Consider the following 15,091-nt stretch of genomic DNA (forward strand, 5'->3'; position numbering starts at 1 on the left):
AGTTTTTAATGTATCAAAGGTAATAATTGTGCTTAGGAAAAGTGACTTCTCCCAGGATACATTCCCAATCTGGTCACTTCATGTGCTTAGAAATATTTCCTTTCCTTCATCTCACGTCCCACAGATTTTTTCTCATTCCTCGATTTAAATTAATCTGCACATTGGGACACCGGTGTTACCTAGATCTGGCAAAAGATTTTACTTCATTTTTCCCCCTTCCCTTTTCCTTCTCTCTCCATAAAGTTATTATTGTTATTTCTTCAGTTCACAGCTGGGATGATGGGTTTGAACAGCTCCATGCTCCGTTCCAGGAAATTCTGTCTTTGTTCCGAGGCTTCCAGCGCAGAGGCTCCTTTCACCTTGATCTTTCAGCACAGCACTAAAACATTTGGCCAGTTTTTTTGTCGTGTTTTTTGCTGCTGTCCAGGGCTTTTGAGAGATTCCCCCTGGAAAACTTCCACCTCTGAGCTTGCCCACCGGAGGAAATACTTCCCCTTGAATTTACACAGCCACATCATCACGAGCGCTGCATCCCTCTCATATCTTCATTAGCTTCCTTGCCTCCTTGGATTTGTTTCTCTCTGGTTTGAAGTCAGTTTTTCCTGCTGAAGCCTCGAGCTGCTGGGAGGATGGTTGGAGCTGGAGCAGCACTGGATCCAATGGGCTCTCAGATCCTCCCCAAAGGAGGTGGTTCTGCAGGCTGCAGAATTCCCTCTGCAAAACATCCGTGGTTTCACTCATAATTTTAGTCTGGAAAAGGTATGGGATCAGCTTCTACCTGAATTATATCAGTCTCCCTAATAATCAGCTTTCTTTTCCACATTAAATTCCCCAGAAACTTGTGATTAGCCCCACTTCTGAGGGTTCACCACAGCTTAATTCTACTGTAAAACTGTCAGCAGTGATTTTCTTGTTTAAAGACAGATTTTGGTTCTTGTACAGAACTACTTCTTGCTAAATTCCTTTTCAACCAAACACTCTTGTCATTTCTCAGCCATTAAAGACAATAAACTCCATCTTTGGATTTTTACATGCTGAACTTAGTTTATAATGATGGATACTTGTTTATAACACACTGAAGATTTTTGTTAGCTTTCTGGCATAAAAATTGGAATCTTCTCTTTTGATTCGTGGTTATTAGTAGCAGGTTTATCCTTTCAAATATGTACAAGCCATGATTTAAGTGGAATATTTATTGTCCACAAGAATGGTAGGCTGCAGCTCTCAGAATCCATCTTGCCTTTGCAAGCAGCATCTTTATAATCATCAAACTGTTCTCGTGGGTTGAAGCTGATTTTGCAGCAGGATTTAGGTGTTGTAACCCAGAAAGTCACAGTCACAGTGCTGGTTTTTGATGCTTTGGTCCATGAGGAGAGACCCGGGGCTCCTCTCCCCTGTGTTTTGGGGCAGCTCCAGGCGTGGATGATCCCTCAGTTCCTGGCATCCTTAAGTCAGTTGCTCTAAAGTGTGTTTTGAAGGTGCTCTGAAGTTGAATCAGGACCTCCTGGGGAAGTGGGAAGTGAGAAACACCCACTTGGACCATCCTAGGACAGGGCCACAGTGCCATGAAAACTCAAATGGTTCTTCCTAGATCCAGGGAAATCCATTGGGTCAGGCAGGGATTTGGGCTGGCATGGTTTGGACTTCCACCGAGATGTCTCCTTCTTCCCTCTGGCTGTACCAGGTGACTCCTGGTGGAATGGTCTATCCCAAATGACATTAGAGGTTTTATTGCATCATAAATCAGAGCAAAGCATGTTCTTGCCATCAGTGCTCCAAAATGGGGTTTAGTGAAGGAAAAAAAAAAAATTACTATAAAAATCCAGTTCTTGTCCTTCCAGCTTAGGACACACTGTGATTCAACAACATGAATTATCAGACTTACCTTTTAACTGTGATTTATTTTGCATTATTTTGGGTTGATGCAGCCACTTTTGTCTATTTTTTTTTTAGTTTTGTGGGAAGAAAAGTAAGAGTAAAGAAAATTTCCCTTTTAATCCATCCCCATTAGGGTGATGCCCTACAGGCACACCCTTCTAGTCACCTTTAGTGATTTCTGTAGCAGGAGGTCAGTGCCATTGTCAAGTGCAAAAATGCTGTTGTCACTCAAGGCAGCCAAAGACCTTGTGTGACTTTTTTTTTTCCAGGAGTTCTTGCTCCTGGAAGCTTTGCTGTCAGCCACGAGCGGGGAGCCACGGCCGCCTGACTCCACTTGGGAGTTGCTGCATCCAGCTTGGAGCTGGGGAAGGCTGAGTCCCTTTGAGCTGAGTGTGTGCTGAGGATGAGAGGGAGATGAGTCTGTGCTGAGGATGAGAGGGAGATGAGTTCAATGACCGAAAGCCTCAGGCTGGGACGTGCCAGCTGCGATCATTTTTTCACTCCATCATCTCACCTTGCCACGTCGCTCTGCCTTATCCAGCCACCAGATGCCTGATGGATAACACAAGTGACAAGGGCAAAACCTCCTCCGTGGATGCAGAGGAGAACTTCAGGGGCTGCTGGCTGCTGCCCAGCTGTGTCCTGCCTGGCTGCAGTGAAATCCCTGCCTTGCATGGTTTGGGAGGAGATCAGACCTTGGTGCTGTGAGTTCCCGAGTGCTCTGGCCACGCTCCAGCAGCACACTTAAGCACACACTTAACTTTCAGCATATATACTCCCATTGAAGTCACTGGGGCTGTTTGCATGCTTAAAAGTAAGTATATGCTTAAGCTGGCTCAGAACCAGAGGTTTCAGTGCTTTGTAGTCTTGCTGGAGCTCAGATAATTTGCTCGTGCAGCTTGGCACACGCTTTTAATGAATTCAGAATCGGGCCAAAAAATTTATCTTCCCTGCCTTGGAAGGATTACAAGGAAACAAGTTTAGGGTTTTGTTGAGTTTTTATTACTTTCTAAACATAAAATTTCATGTTTCTCTGTAGTCCTTAAAGAAGCACATTTTTCTGGTGTTCTTGGGGGGATCTAGAGACTTAGAGCAAGCAATTTCCAAAATGCTCAGAGCTGATGGAGAAGTACCTGGGATGAGCTGCCTGGCCAGAGCAGGAGTGGCTCTGGAGGTCCCATCTGTGTTTTCACACCTTGTATGAAGATGTGGCATTGCAGTGGGTTGTCTTCAGGCAGATTTCATTGTGGTCACCTTTGTGAGTTACTTAAACCTCAATGTTCCAGCTCTTCCCTGGTGTAAACATAAAATTCTCTCTATCAACCCTGAAAACTCATTCTGCCTCACTGCTTTAGGTGTATTTTGTAATCTATTCTCCATCCCCTGATCTTGGTCACTCAGTTGAGAAGCTGCTGAGTTTCCAAACCAATTCCTGAAGTTAATGGTGCTGTATCCTGGTGGCAGCTGCTTGGCTGCCCCAAACACAAACATTTCCATCACTCTGGTTTAACACCTGAGTCCGTCTCATGCCAGGTTTGAAATATGTTAAAATATACTTGAGGGGAAGCTGTGATTGCAGCAGGCTCTGCTCATCCCATTGGATATAACCCTAATAAATAGTATGGTAATTCAGATTTGCTCCAGAAGTGGCAGAAGGTTCATCATGAGGAAGAAACTCTTTCCTGTGAGGGTGAGGAGACTCTGGCACAGGGTACCCAGAGGAGCTGTGGCTGCCCCTGGATCCCTGGAAGTGTCCAAAACCAGGCTGGACAGGGCTTGGAGCAACCTGGAATGGTGGAAGGTCTCCCTGACAATGACAAGGTAGAATAAGGTGGTCTTGAAGGTCCCTTCCAACCCAAACCATTCTGGAATTCTGTGCCTTGTGCTGCAGGAGCTGGGCACTGCCACCCTGCTGGGCACAAACCAGCAGGAAGAGTCACCCTGTGACCAATTCCCAAACACCCAGAGAGTGCCTGGTGTTTGTAAGTGAGATTTCTTTATCCATGTCCAGGCAGTGATTAGACAGTAGCTTGGAACCAGCGTGCACATTATCTCACAGTGAGGTAAGACAAATAAATTACAACTTGGAAGCCCCGAGTGGGATCACTGATCCACCTTAGGAAAATATTTTGGTTTCTGTTTATAAGTCAGCTGGGTTGTGAAATGTTTCATCTGGGAAAGGTGATATGAGACCAGAGAAATATTTGCTCTTATAATGCAAAAATATTCCAGTTTCTCTCCTAACGGGTTGTTAGTGATGTAAACCAAATTTCTTGTTTCCGGAGCCTCGGTGCTCAGCTGCTTCCCCACACATGCTCTGCTCTAAGCTCTCTCCTGTCCTGGCTAACAAGAAACTGCCCATTTTCTCCCCTTGTTTGTGAACATCTCTCAGGTTGCAAATGACTTCTAAAGAAGAAATGACCCAAAGCCCAGCAGAGCTCTAGCAGCCTGGGCGTGCTGTGGGGAGGATGCTGAGGATCCTGGGCAGGGTTTGGGCACAGAACCACACCCATCCCTGCTGTGCAGCTCCATCCAGCTGGGATTGGCATGGGCAAGCCTTCACCCCTCCTTTGCAGCAGGTTTCACACAGGTATCCCCAACATTCAGCTGCAGATAAACTCTTCCCACGATGAACTTGGCCTTTCCACACTCTCTGTTGCTATTACACAAGAAGGAGTCTCCTGTTACAATCTGAGTGATATATTAGTACATAGCACAGTTCCAATGTTTTTTCAACACTAAGATTTTTGTTTAATTCAAATGAAACAATCAGAATTAAATTCCTTGGCTCACACAGTCACCACTAAGGCTCATGCAAGATGACAAATCCACACTTGTGTCTCAAAGTGTAACATAAGATCTCGGTTATCCCAAAAACCCCGATGAGTTGTCAGATCTTTCCTTACTTGTGGGTAAATATGAGCCTTTTCTAATCCATTATGTGTCCTCTGTACATGTGTATATAGCTATGCATTTGCACATGCCACGAGATTGATAATAAGCAAGATAAATCTGTTTTCTTAAGGGAAGTAATATATTATTCCAGCCCCTGCAGAGGAATTGGCATATTTCTACCTCGTTAAGACAGGGTATGACTGCAAACCTCTTCCCAAGAGTTCAGAAATGACTTGGCATATAAAGGAATAAGGATCATTATGTGGTGTCACTGAAATACCAGATGTATCCTTCCTGCATCTCACACAGCGTTTTCCCCACCGAAGGCAGCACAAAAGGCTTCAGCATCCTAAAATCGCTGCTTTTATTTGGAGAAGTCTAAAAAAACCTCCACTGAGATTTAATGGAATTCATTCTGTGTTTAAATTTCCTAGGCATTGTTGAAAATCTCAATAATCATCTTATTGTAAGCTTAGCTAAGTCGTAGATCTTTGGAGAGTGGGAAAATTTACTAGGGGGGAAAAAAAAGTTACTGGATTTTCTAATTTTAACCAGGACTGAGAATTATAAGTATGTGAATACCACAAGAAAACATTTCCAACCTTGCAAAAACTAAAAAGTGCTGAAGATCTTTAGTGAATCCTTTTTTAATGAAATTTCCAAACCTGGAGGTTGAAAGAACATCAGGTGAAGTTTTTTTGCTGTGCAGATTCATACCTGGTAACGCAGGCTTGTGCAGAACCCTGGGTTCTTCAGGACACTCTGCCTTATGCCAGGATTAAATATAAAGAAATGTTAATCTCTAAGGGGGCTTGGGGCTGGTTGTAGCATTCCTGATTTTTTCCAGGCGTTCTGATCCTGTAAAGCATTAAAATATGCACAAATCTTGCCGTTCAAGGGGGAGGGGGAAAGTTTTCTCTTGGAAATTAATTTTATTACAAAAGGTGATTTTGTTTTCAAAATCATAATAGCATCCAGTTATACTGTAGATTCCATCTCTTTTTGCTTTTAGGCAGCTAAATAGCATCCAGTATTGGAAAAATGCTCTCAGCTGGTTGTTCAGTGCACTGTGCTCCTCAGGCTGGGGTGAGCTGCATCTTCTCTGTGGGTGCCACCTCTGGCAGCACCCACCTGTGTCCCAGCCCCTTGTGTTGTTCTTCAAGGCAAGATGACAAAGTCTTGTGCTTCTGGTACTACAAAATACTGCCAAATTCTGCAAAATACTGCAAAATTCTGGTGCCACCACACAAATTTCCCTGCTGACACCGAGCGCGCGTTTTGTTGCGTTTTCTCTTTTGAAGCCCTGCTTTGGATGCCCGTCACATCCTGCCTCCAGTTTTTAAACCATCCCATGTCCTTGCACTAACCTCCATGCCCTGGGGAAGCCAGGAGCTCAGCAAGGGCTGGAGGAGCCCTTGGCAGCGCTGGGGGTGCTTTGGGGGGCTCCGTTCTGCTTTCGGGGTCGCACTGGGGCCCCTTGTTTGGTGGCCAGGTGTGCTGGCAGCAGGAATCTGCAGTTGGATGGCATCTGACAGGCACTGGGAGCATTCAAGGCAAAGGCAGAGTTTAATAAATACACTTAATCATTTATGTTTTGACCTTAGCCCAGACTCGTAGTCAGACACAGAAAGCGGAGTTGGAAACGCACTTTGTCAAGGCTCCTCTGGCAAAGCAGGGCAGCCCCGCTCTGAGGAAAGGCAGATCCTTCAGAAAGGAGAGTAAAAGGTCAGGACTAATCCAAAAGGACAAGCAGTGTATGTCTGTGTGTATATTGGGTTTCACATATGAAATCCAGTCATGATAAATCTGATGGCTTTAGAAACATCTACTTTGATTAATGAAAACATAGTTCCCATAGACCATGGGTTTCATACTTCAAAGTTCCCCTGGATTTAGAACCTTAGGTTTTGCTTATTCATATAACATGCAGGAAACTATTTTTAAATGAATAAGGGAGTATAAAAAAAAAAAAATTTAAAAGGCAAATGTTTCAACATCGGTGGTACAGATAGGCTGGATAATAAGGAGCAAAATTAACAAACAACAGACATTTTATTATGCATTTTACAATAATGTTTACATTCTTTTCTCTATATTTGTTTTTCCTTGAAAAGATTTATGTATTTATAAAAATATCTCGCTGCTCCAGCTCTGAAAATTGCAGCCTTGCTGGCATTTGCAAGCCTTCAAGGACGGCTGTGATGGCTGGCTGTGCTCCTGACCATCCCAAATCTCCTGAGCCCCTGGTTAACCCCTTGTGCAGGAGCACTGGGGTGTTCAGACTTTGTTGGGATGTGGGGAGGAGGAGGAGGGTGGGATGATCCCTGAGGACCTGCACCATGATCCTGGACATCGCCAACGCTGCCTGGGCCACGGTGCTGAGTTCGTGGCCACGTGGGCAGTGGTTGGGCAACCTCCTCCCTGAGCATCCATCCTGGAGCTGCTGGGCTGCCCCAAACTCATCTAGAAATCCTGACAGAGAATAAACAGCAGTTTTGTTTACAAGTCTGCGGTGCTGAGGAGGGATGAGCGACTTCTCAGCCTCACTTAGCCAAGAGTTCAAAGGCATTTGGAAGTGTTGGTTGCCTGTGGGACCGGGTACCCCGGCTGAAGGCTCCATTAATTAAATGCACTCACAGGATACAGAGCTGGTGAGTAATGTCCTGTTTATAGCAGAACTGTGAGCGGTTCTGGAAAAAAAGAAGCCCTGTGGGAGGGAGGATGACAGGGAGCAGAGTCACTCCAAAGGCTGTGGCTCCTGCCGTGGTTTCCAAAGGCAATAATTAATGCTCACACCTCGGTGTACCAGCCTTCTGTCCCTTGGTAGCTGCTGTGCTGTGGGAGAGAGGGGTGGCAGCTTGTGAGCCATGCACAGGAGAGGAGCACAGACCCAGCAGATCCAGGGCAGGTCAGGGGGATGATGCTTCTCCACACTGAAATAAAGAATTTACCCGGATTCCCCTTCAAGTGCTCAGAGCGGCCGCTTTGTGGCATTCCCAGTTATGGCAGGGAAGGGAATTGGCAGAGCCTGTAGGAAAGTTCAACCTTTCATGTTCAAACGAGGTATGTGCAGTTTGACTCACTGCTTTGGGCCAGGAGTTTCCATGCCCTGGTTCCTCTCACGCCCGGGGGTTCCCGCTCCCGGCCGAGGCGTTGCTGTGGTCACCAGCCAGAGTCCCTCCAGAGTCCACTCCTGCTTCTGGAAAAGCCAGGAGAAGCAGGACAGGTGATGAGCAACCCTTCTGTCCCTCCTGGTTGCTCCTCAGGGTCTGACATCACGCAGGGTCAAGGCATGCCATGGATCAGGGCGCATCTTTTATCAATTAAAATCGGCAGGTCGTTTCCCCTCCTCTTGGCTCTGCTGTTTTTGCTCACACTTATGTTGCAATGTGCAAGGTGAGGCTCAAAACTGTCAAGCTCTTTAATAGAAACATTACTATATTTTTGGAGAACGTTCTCTTTTTGATTTACTGTTCCTTAGAAGACAGGAAATGGAGCTACTTGATTTCATATTTTAAACAAAGCCGTCCAGAGGTTTAATGAAAAAAATTTCCCCTGGCTTTTGAATTAAAGAGCTATGGTGAAAGATTTAGCTTAGCTATTTTGACTTAGAAAAATAACACACTAGAAGCATTAAAACATTTTGTAAAAATACTTTTTACTACTAGAGAGGAGAAGTTTCTCTGGTTTTCTTGCTTTTGGTTGGTGGGGCTTTGAAATGAAAGGATATTTCCAAGGTTTAGGGTGGGTTTTCTTTTCCTTTCTTCAGTAAAATTTATTTTGCTTTTATATTAAAAGCCTTGAAAGAATTGTAGTGCTAGAGACAAATCCTGTGTGTCTAAGCAAGGTAATTTGGTGTGAGTAATGACAGAAGCCTTTGCCATTAATAAAATGCAAGAAATGTTAAGCAGGAAGATGGGAACCTGATTCTGCTCCATCAGCAGTGGCAAGAGAAAAGGGTGGTGCTCCTTGAGAGACAATGTCTGTGGAAAGAGAGAAGTGGGAGATTGATTTCAGGCAAAAATTAAAATTGTATTAGGAAAATTCTGTGTATGAAGCAGAATTAGCTCAGAGCATTTGGGCTGGAATTGCAAAACAAAGCACTGTTGACCTCTGTGGTTAAGATAAGGGTCCTGCTTGTTCCATTTGGGTGGATTTGGGGTTCTGAGATGATGCTTGGACATCATACACAGGAGGCTGATGGTCTTCATTCCCACCCAGTTTCATCTTCATTAAATAACGGAGAAGTGAGTGTTCTGCAGGCTTGAAAGCACCATGCAATAGGATGAAATACTGACACAATTTTAAGTCAATAAGATTTCTTTTCGGTGATTTAATGAGATTTCACCAGGATTTCACAAGTAATTGCCAGACTCACATAATGCCTGCTTTTCTCCCCCTTTATTCCTGAATGAATTACTCCTTTGAGGTGGGACCTGTTCTCCACCAAGGCTGTGTCCAGGCTGGGGGACAGAGGCAGCTCTGGGCTCCCACGTCAGGGGCTGGTGTTGGTGGCTGTCAGGAGGGTTTCAGCAGCCTGCCTCCCCCCAGCCCTCAGGAATCCCTGGGATCAGCAGGAGCTTTCTCAGCCCCGTTGGTTCCTTGGTTCTGTTGTGGCTTTGGCCGTTCTGGGAGCAGCACTCTCCACCCAGGTTTGTTTGTAAACTCCTCGCTGGCCGGCGATGGGGAATTCGATACCTTATCAAGTGAGATACTGGATTGAAAAGGGGAGAGCGAGGCAGCCAGAAGGAGAGATTACAATATAATAAATAGCAGAGATAGGGTGAGCTGCTATCAGTGGATGTTTAATGCCATTAGCCCGTGTGCTTTTGGGAATGATGTGTGCAGGGAATGATGTAGGCAGGGCAAAGCACCCAAAGGCTCCTGGCAGCAACCAGCCCACTGCCATGTCACACTCTCCAGAGTCACTTTCCAAGGTGTAAAAATACCCAGAACTTAATTCTGCCTTGAAAAAAATACTGAATTCTTTTACTCTGATACATGTGCTGTCTGCTGATGCACTGGCAAGAGGAAGAGGAAGGTCCGTGACAATAAATCTTGTTTTTCTTGAAACTATTTTGTTTTACATCAGAGAGGGACAGAGCTGGGGATTTACAGGAGGAAAGAACCTGCCTGCTCAAGCAAGGTCCCCTTTTCTACCCCCACATCCTGAACAGCCTGAGTCACACTCTGCATGTTCAGCTTTACCTGGAACCCATTTTATCAATGTATTGAAATTAGGGGGAATTTGTGGGCTCCACAGAGCAGATGAAGGTGCAAGGACCTCCCCTGCTTGATGCAGGCAGAGCAATCACCCACGGGCTGCAGTGGTGGCTGCTGAATCCCAGCTGGATGTCTGGATATCAATGCTCTTGCCAGATGTGCACTGCTACCACGGAGAAGGAGTGAAAAGGGAGGAAAGATAAAACTACAGCTTCCCCAGCCCTACATTTTTTTTACAAGCAAACTTTCAGTGCAGTTAATCCCTCTAACCTGCATTTGCATTAACACTTGCAGCCTCACACGTTGCTGCTAAGAAGTTTTGGCAGCTCCTGGCCCTGATTGCAGAGGTAACACTGCACTTGTCTCCTTTGCTCTCACTCAAGGATCTCAGGAGCCAGAGCCCAGCACTCCATGAAGTTTCTCCCTGTACACACAAGCAGGCATCTTGGCAGAGCTTCAAAAGCCATTTGCCTTATTATTCATATGTCTGCTTATAGGAGCAGAAATGCTCCCATTTCTCACTTTTGGAATAAGGGCTGACACCAGGAAAGAGGAGATTTCTCATCTCTGGCACAGCCCTGCAAACCTGTGGGAGCTCATCGTGTCCCTGCTGCTTCCCTGAAGTTTGGGAAGCAGGTTTTAAAGTCCCCCTGATCACTCTCAGGGTACATGAACAGCTCTGTCAAAAACAACTGAAATCCATGGGGTTTGGAGAGGGGGTCTCAGGGCTGCATGAAACTGTAGAAGGATGACTTGGGGGGAAAAAAGCTTAAAAAACCCCCCAAATTTTGCTTTTCCTCCTGCCTTTAGGAAGGCTGACATCATGAAAATGCTGTAGAGATTTAAACATCATAGAAATTACTTCGCCTCCTCCCTGCATTTTCTCAAACAAGCTTCAAGAACCCTCATTTTAAAACAAACTAGTAGACTGGAGCAACCTTATAAATCCAGAGAGCCATTAGAAGTTGAAATATTTGGTCATTCCTCGTCTGGGCTGAAACTGGGATTCATCCAGAGTTCAAGTGCGTGCATCACAGAGAGCCAGGGTCCCTTTTGGTGGAGTCCATCTCAGTGCTGATGGTTTTCCAGTGCCAGGAATCCACTCCGCAGCCAGGCCAGGAGATAAATCAACACCGATGAAATTCAGGAGCCAGGAGTCACCACTGCAGCCCATATAAATCCCTGAATGCCAGCCCTGGCGCTTCAGCCCGTGCCATTAGAGCTGAGAATTATCTGGCCCCTCTTTGCTGATGTATGGATGAACTGGCTGGCCGAGTGTTTACCAACGTTATCAGCCGGTACTTGGGGCGTTATCAGAGGAAGGGCCGCCTGCCGCGGGGCTCGGTCTCTCACCCTTTCTATTACCACCTGTCAGTGGCAGGGAGTGTGCTGTGAAGCTGTACAGTCACAGACTACAAGTGTAGATAGTTTCTGACGGCTGATCAAAGGGGAAAACCAAAGGCCTGATAACAAGGACGTGTTTCATGTACTTTTAACTCTGAGAAACATTGGCATTTGCGTTTTTTCCCCTCGGCAGGCTGGCAGAAACCAGGCACAACGAACGCTGCATATTCAGTTACCTAATAGTGGAGTAAATGGTATGTGCTTGAAGGAACAAAGCATAACTGTAATCTTGTTCCAAGTGGGAATGATTTAAGTAAGCCTTCGCAGAAGACTTGCTGTATAATAAAGGAGAATAATTTTAATTTGTACTTTGAAGTGATCCTGAATTCAGAATCTAATCTTTGCATTCGGCAGAACATCATACCCTGCTGTGAATGAGGTAATAACTGCAAGTCAAGGAATTATTTGGAGGATCTTTTGTAGGTACGTGCTCTCTCTCACAAGAACCAGAGTCTTCAGCAGAGGCTACTGGTGAAAAAGCCTCTGTTAGAGCACGTTTGAGCTAAAACTTCCCAGTGCAGGAGCAGAGAAAACCCACAGATATCCCAGACTGAGGGAAGGCATCCATTTGTTCCTTCATCAGCACAAGGCAGCTCTGCCTCTTCTCTGTTTCAGAGCAGGAAAGGGAATTTAGGTAAAATTCCTGCCCATTAGCAAAGGCAAAATAACTCTTTCCATTGTCCAAGATGAGGAGGGGGACGAAGCATCTCAGCAGCATCCCAGTGGAAGACTAATCAACTTCAAAAATAATTCCTGGTTGCCTAACATAAAAATACATTCATGCCATTCACATTTGTGTTATTGTGCTGCTTTCCTGACTCTCACCAGTCTGTATTTTAGTTTCCCCTTTTTGATTACAGCTGCTTGGTCGAAGCTGGCTCATACTTAGGGTTCAGCCGTGCTGTGCTGTGACACCAACCTTTCCACTCCCGTGCTAAACCCATCTTTCCAGGCACACGCAGAAGGAGGTTGGTGTCCCACACGTGTCCCGTTTGTCTGTTGAAGGTGCCTTCGACCGGAGCGTGACCTTGCTGGAGGTGTGTGGGAGCTGGCCCGAGAACTTCGGTCTGCGCCACATGTCCTCCATGGAGCACAGCGAGGAGGGGCTGCGGGAGCGCCTGGCCGACGCGATGTGCGAGTCCCCCAGCAGGGACATGGTGGGATCAGGAACAGGTACAAAGAAGAGGTGTGATCAGAGATCACGTACATCTCACCCAATGGTGATTTTTATTTAAATTTTTTTTTTTTTTTAAGTCTCGCTTTTTCTTTTCTCTGTATGCTCCTTCTCTCTCTCTCTCTCTCTCTCATTCTGTCTGATTAATTGACTTTTGTGGGGATCTCAGTGGGACAGAAGTCATTTATAAAAGGAAGTTAGTGGTAGATCACATAAACACAGTCTGAGATATTGGCACATGAAGCTTCCTTATCATATAGCTGGGACAAGGGCTCTGCTGCATCCCCTGCAGTGCAGATTGCTGCCCTGCTCCAAACAATGCCATAATCACACATATCCTCATTTTGTGTCCTCAGCAGAGCCACTGTGAAGCGCTGGTTCTGTAATCCAAATTAATCCATCTTCATCAGTGTCCATTATATTGATAAATTGTATCATCTGTTTAAGTAAATGGAATGGCACATCAGAGATTAGGCTGTCAGGAGGGGCCCCGTGGCAGGAGATGCTCAGAAATTAAAGCGCAGTTACTGCGGCTTTATTGTCTCCATTAATTTCGACTTGTTCCAAAAAACACCTCCAGTAAAAACACCTCAGAGTGATGGTGGCCCCTAACATCAGCTGCCAACTCACTTGTCACTCTCCTGGCAGCTTGCCTGGGAAGGCAAAAGAGGAGAAACCAGCAGGAAGGTGTGGGAATGCCCACCTATGGATCTTTCAGGAAGAGCAGGAGCTGTCTCTTCCTTTTGCTCTTGCCCTTGTGTCACTGAGGGTCTTGTGCTGCTCTGAGCTCTCCCTGCTCCTCGAGAAGTCTCTGCCATCAGGGCTCATCCTGACTTTGCTCACTGTGGAGCAGGTACCAAACTGGAGGAGAAGGATGCAGAGGAGCAGGATTTTAGCCCTTGCCTGCAGGTCCAGGCAGCAGTAACCAGTGCAGAAACCCCTTCATAACCCAGCTGGTCACCTTGCCAGCTGCCTTCCTCTGCTTTCCATCTTGAGAGGGATGAAATCAAAGGGTGACTTAGATTTGGAATTAACAGAAAAGCTTGGTTGAGAACTGGGGGTGAGTCTGCTGCAGCTCTGGTGCAAATCCTCACCAGCTTTTTGCCTTGGCCAGGACACTTCATGAGTCCAGGAGTCCAGAGCTCCAGCAGAGCAGTGAGGATAGAGATGCCTCACTTTGCTGGTGTGGACTTCAATCAGCTCATGTCTGTAAAGGGCTGGGGAAGGTGGAAAAAGCAGGCTATGAAAATAGAGAAAGGCACATATTTCATCACTTACTGACCCAGGCTGTGATCAGTGTGAACTTTGGGAGGGCATCCACTGCTGATAATGGGTCAGCACCCCTCAGGCTGTCTGTGGAAGGGGAAAGGTGAGGGGAATACCTCCTCTGAAAGCTGAAGCCTTCCAGATGGGCCAGGTTAGGGTGACTGACTGCCCTGGAGACTTGACAATGTATTATATTGTAAACCAAGAACTTTGTCAGAGACAGGGCTCTGTATTTTCCTTCCATTTTCACCAAATCCAGCTGATGGCAGCGAGTCCCAGCTTCTTTGGCATAAGATGAGGCTCACAGTCCTGCAGGTGTAAAGACAGAAAGGAGCTGTTTATAGAGATGCCATCACTGAGTTAATATTCATCCAGAGAGATTTCTCCCAGCCCTTGCTCCAGCCCCATAAATCTCCCTAATGAGTGTAAGATAGATGCCATCTCAGAGCAGTGATTTTACGCAGCAATAATGAGTAACATGAGCACTGACCCAGCTCACCCCATCCCACCACCCTCCTCTCCCTGTCATTAACACTCTGTGCTGCCCTGCCTGTCGTGGCATTCTCTCCACCACTAACACACTTTATTCTCAGGATTTGGGCATGTGGTGACTCAGAGCAGCAGAGAAAACCTGGTGATAAGAGGGTGAACTCCCGTGCCCTTTCCACTTCCATCCCCTAACAGCTCTTGAGCTGTTCCTCTTTAGCAGACAGACAGAAAAAGTTCTCCCCTGCTCAGATGTACCTGGAGAGCTGCACTCACTGAGGGAGAGGGCTGGAGCTGGCTGCCAGCACCATTCCTCAGCCTGGGGAGCACAGGGAAGGGCTCTCATCTGTCTGCTGCTTAATAAATGGACAGAGATAAGTGTGTAGCTGCATTACCCTCACTTCAAAAAAAAGGTGTCTTTGTTGGCTCATAACAAGTAGGAGAGTTTTCACTTCCCCCAAACCACTTATATCATAACCCAGCTTGGCTGAACTGAATTATCTTTGAAAAAAACTCAGTTTTTCTCCTTGGGTTCTCTGCTGCCCACTCACCACAGCAAAGAGTTCAGCAGAAAAGGACACTGGAGTTTTGTTTGTTGTCTGTCTTGCTGCTTCTTTCAAAACCAGTGTTTATATTTCTGCATGGGACTCAAAATTGTGGAATTTATAATCCTTTTAATAATCCTAAAATAACTTAATTTATTCATGCCTTTATGTTTTGCATGCTTTAACCTCTGATTGTGCTCCGTGGATTCTCTTCAGTCCT

The 15,091-nt window shown here is 45.9% G+C and overlaps 1 protein-coding gene across 13 annotated transcripts in view; it reads left to right on the forward strand.

Annotated features, from left to right (window-relative positions):
- BCAS3 (BCAS3 microtubule associated cell migration factor) overlaps positions 1-15,091 on the forward strand; it is a 297,954-nt gene that overhangs the window by 263,763 nt on the left and 19,100 nt on the right. For 9 of the 13 annotated variants that reach the window (XM_041482384.1, XM_041482385.1, XM_041482386.1 and 6 more), the window contains one exon: positions 12,406-12,573. In XM_041482384.1, the coding sequence (XP_041338318.1) occupies positions 12,406-12,573 (168 nt within the window). Of the gene's footprint in view, positions 1-12,405; positions 12,621-15,091 lie in introns of all 13 variants that reach the window. The other 4 variants (XR_005956358.1, XM_041482392.1, XM_041482390.1 and 1 more) reach the window with 2 other exon arrangements.

Source organism: Pyrgilauda ruficollis, unplaced genomic scaffold (genome assembly GCF_017590135.1).
Source record: "Pyrgilauda ruficollis isolate IOZ18807 unplaced genomic scaffold, ASM1759013v1 scaffold59, whole genome shotgun sequence".
Taxonomy (NCBI): Eukaryota; Metazoa; Chordata; class Aves; order Passeriformes; family Passeridae; genus Pyrgilauda; species Pyrgilauda ruficollis.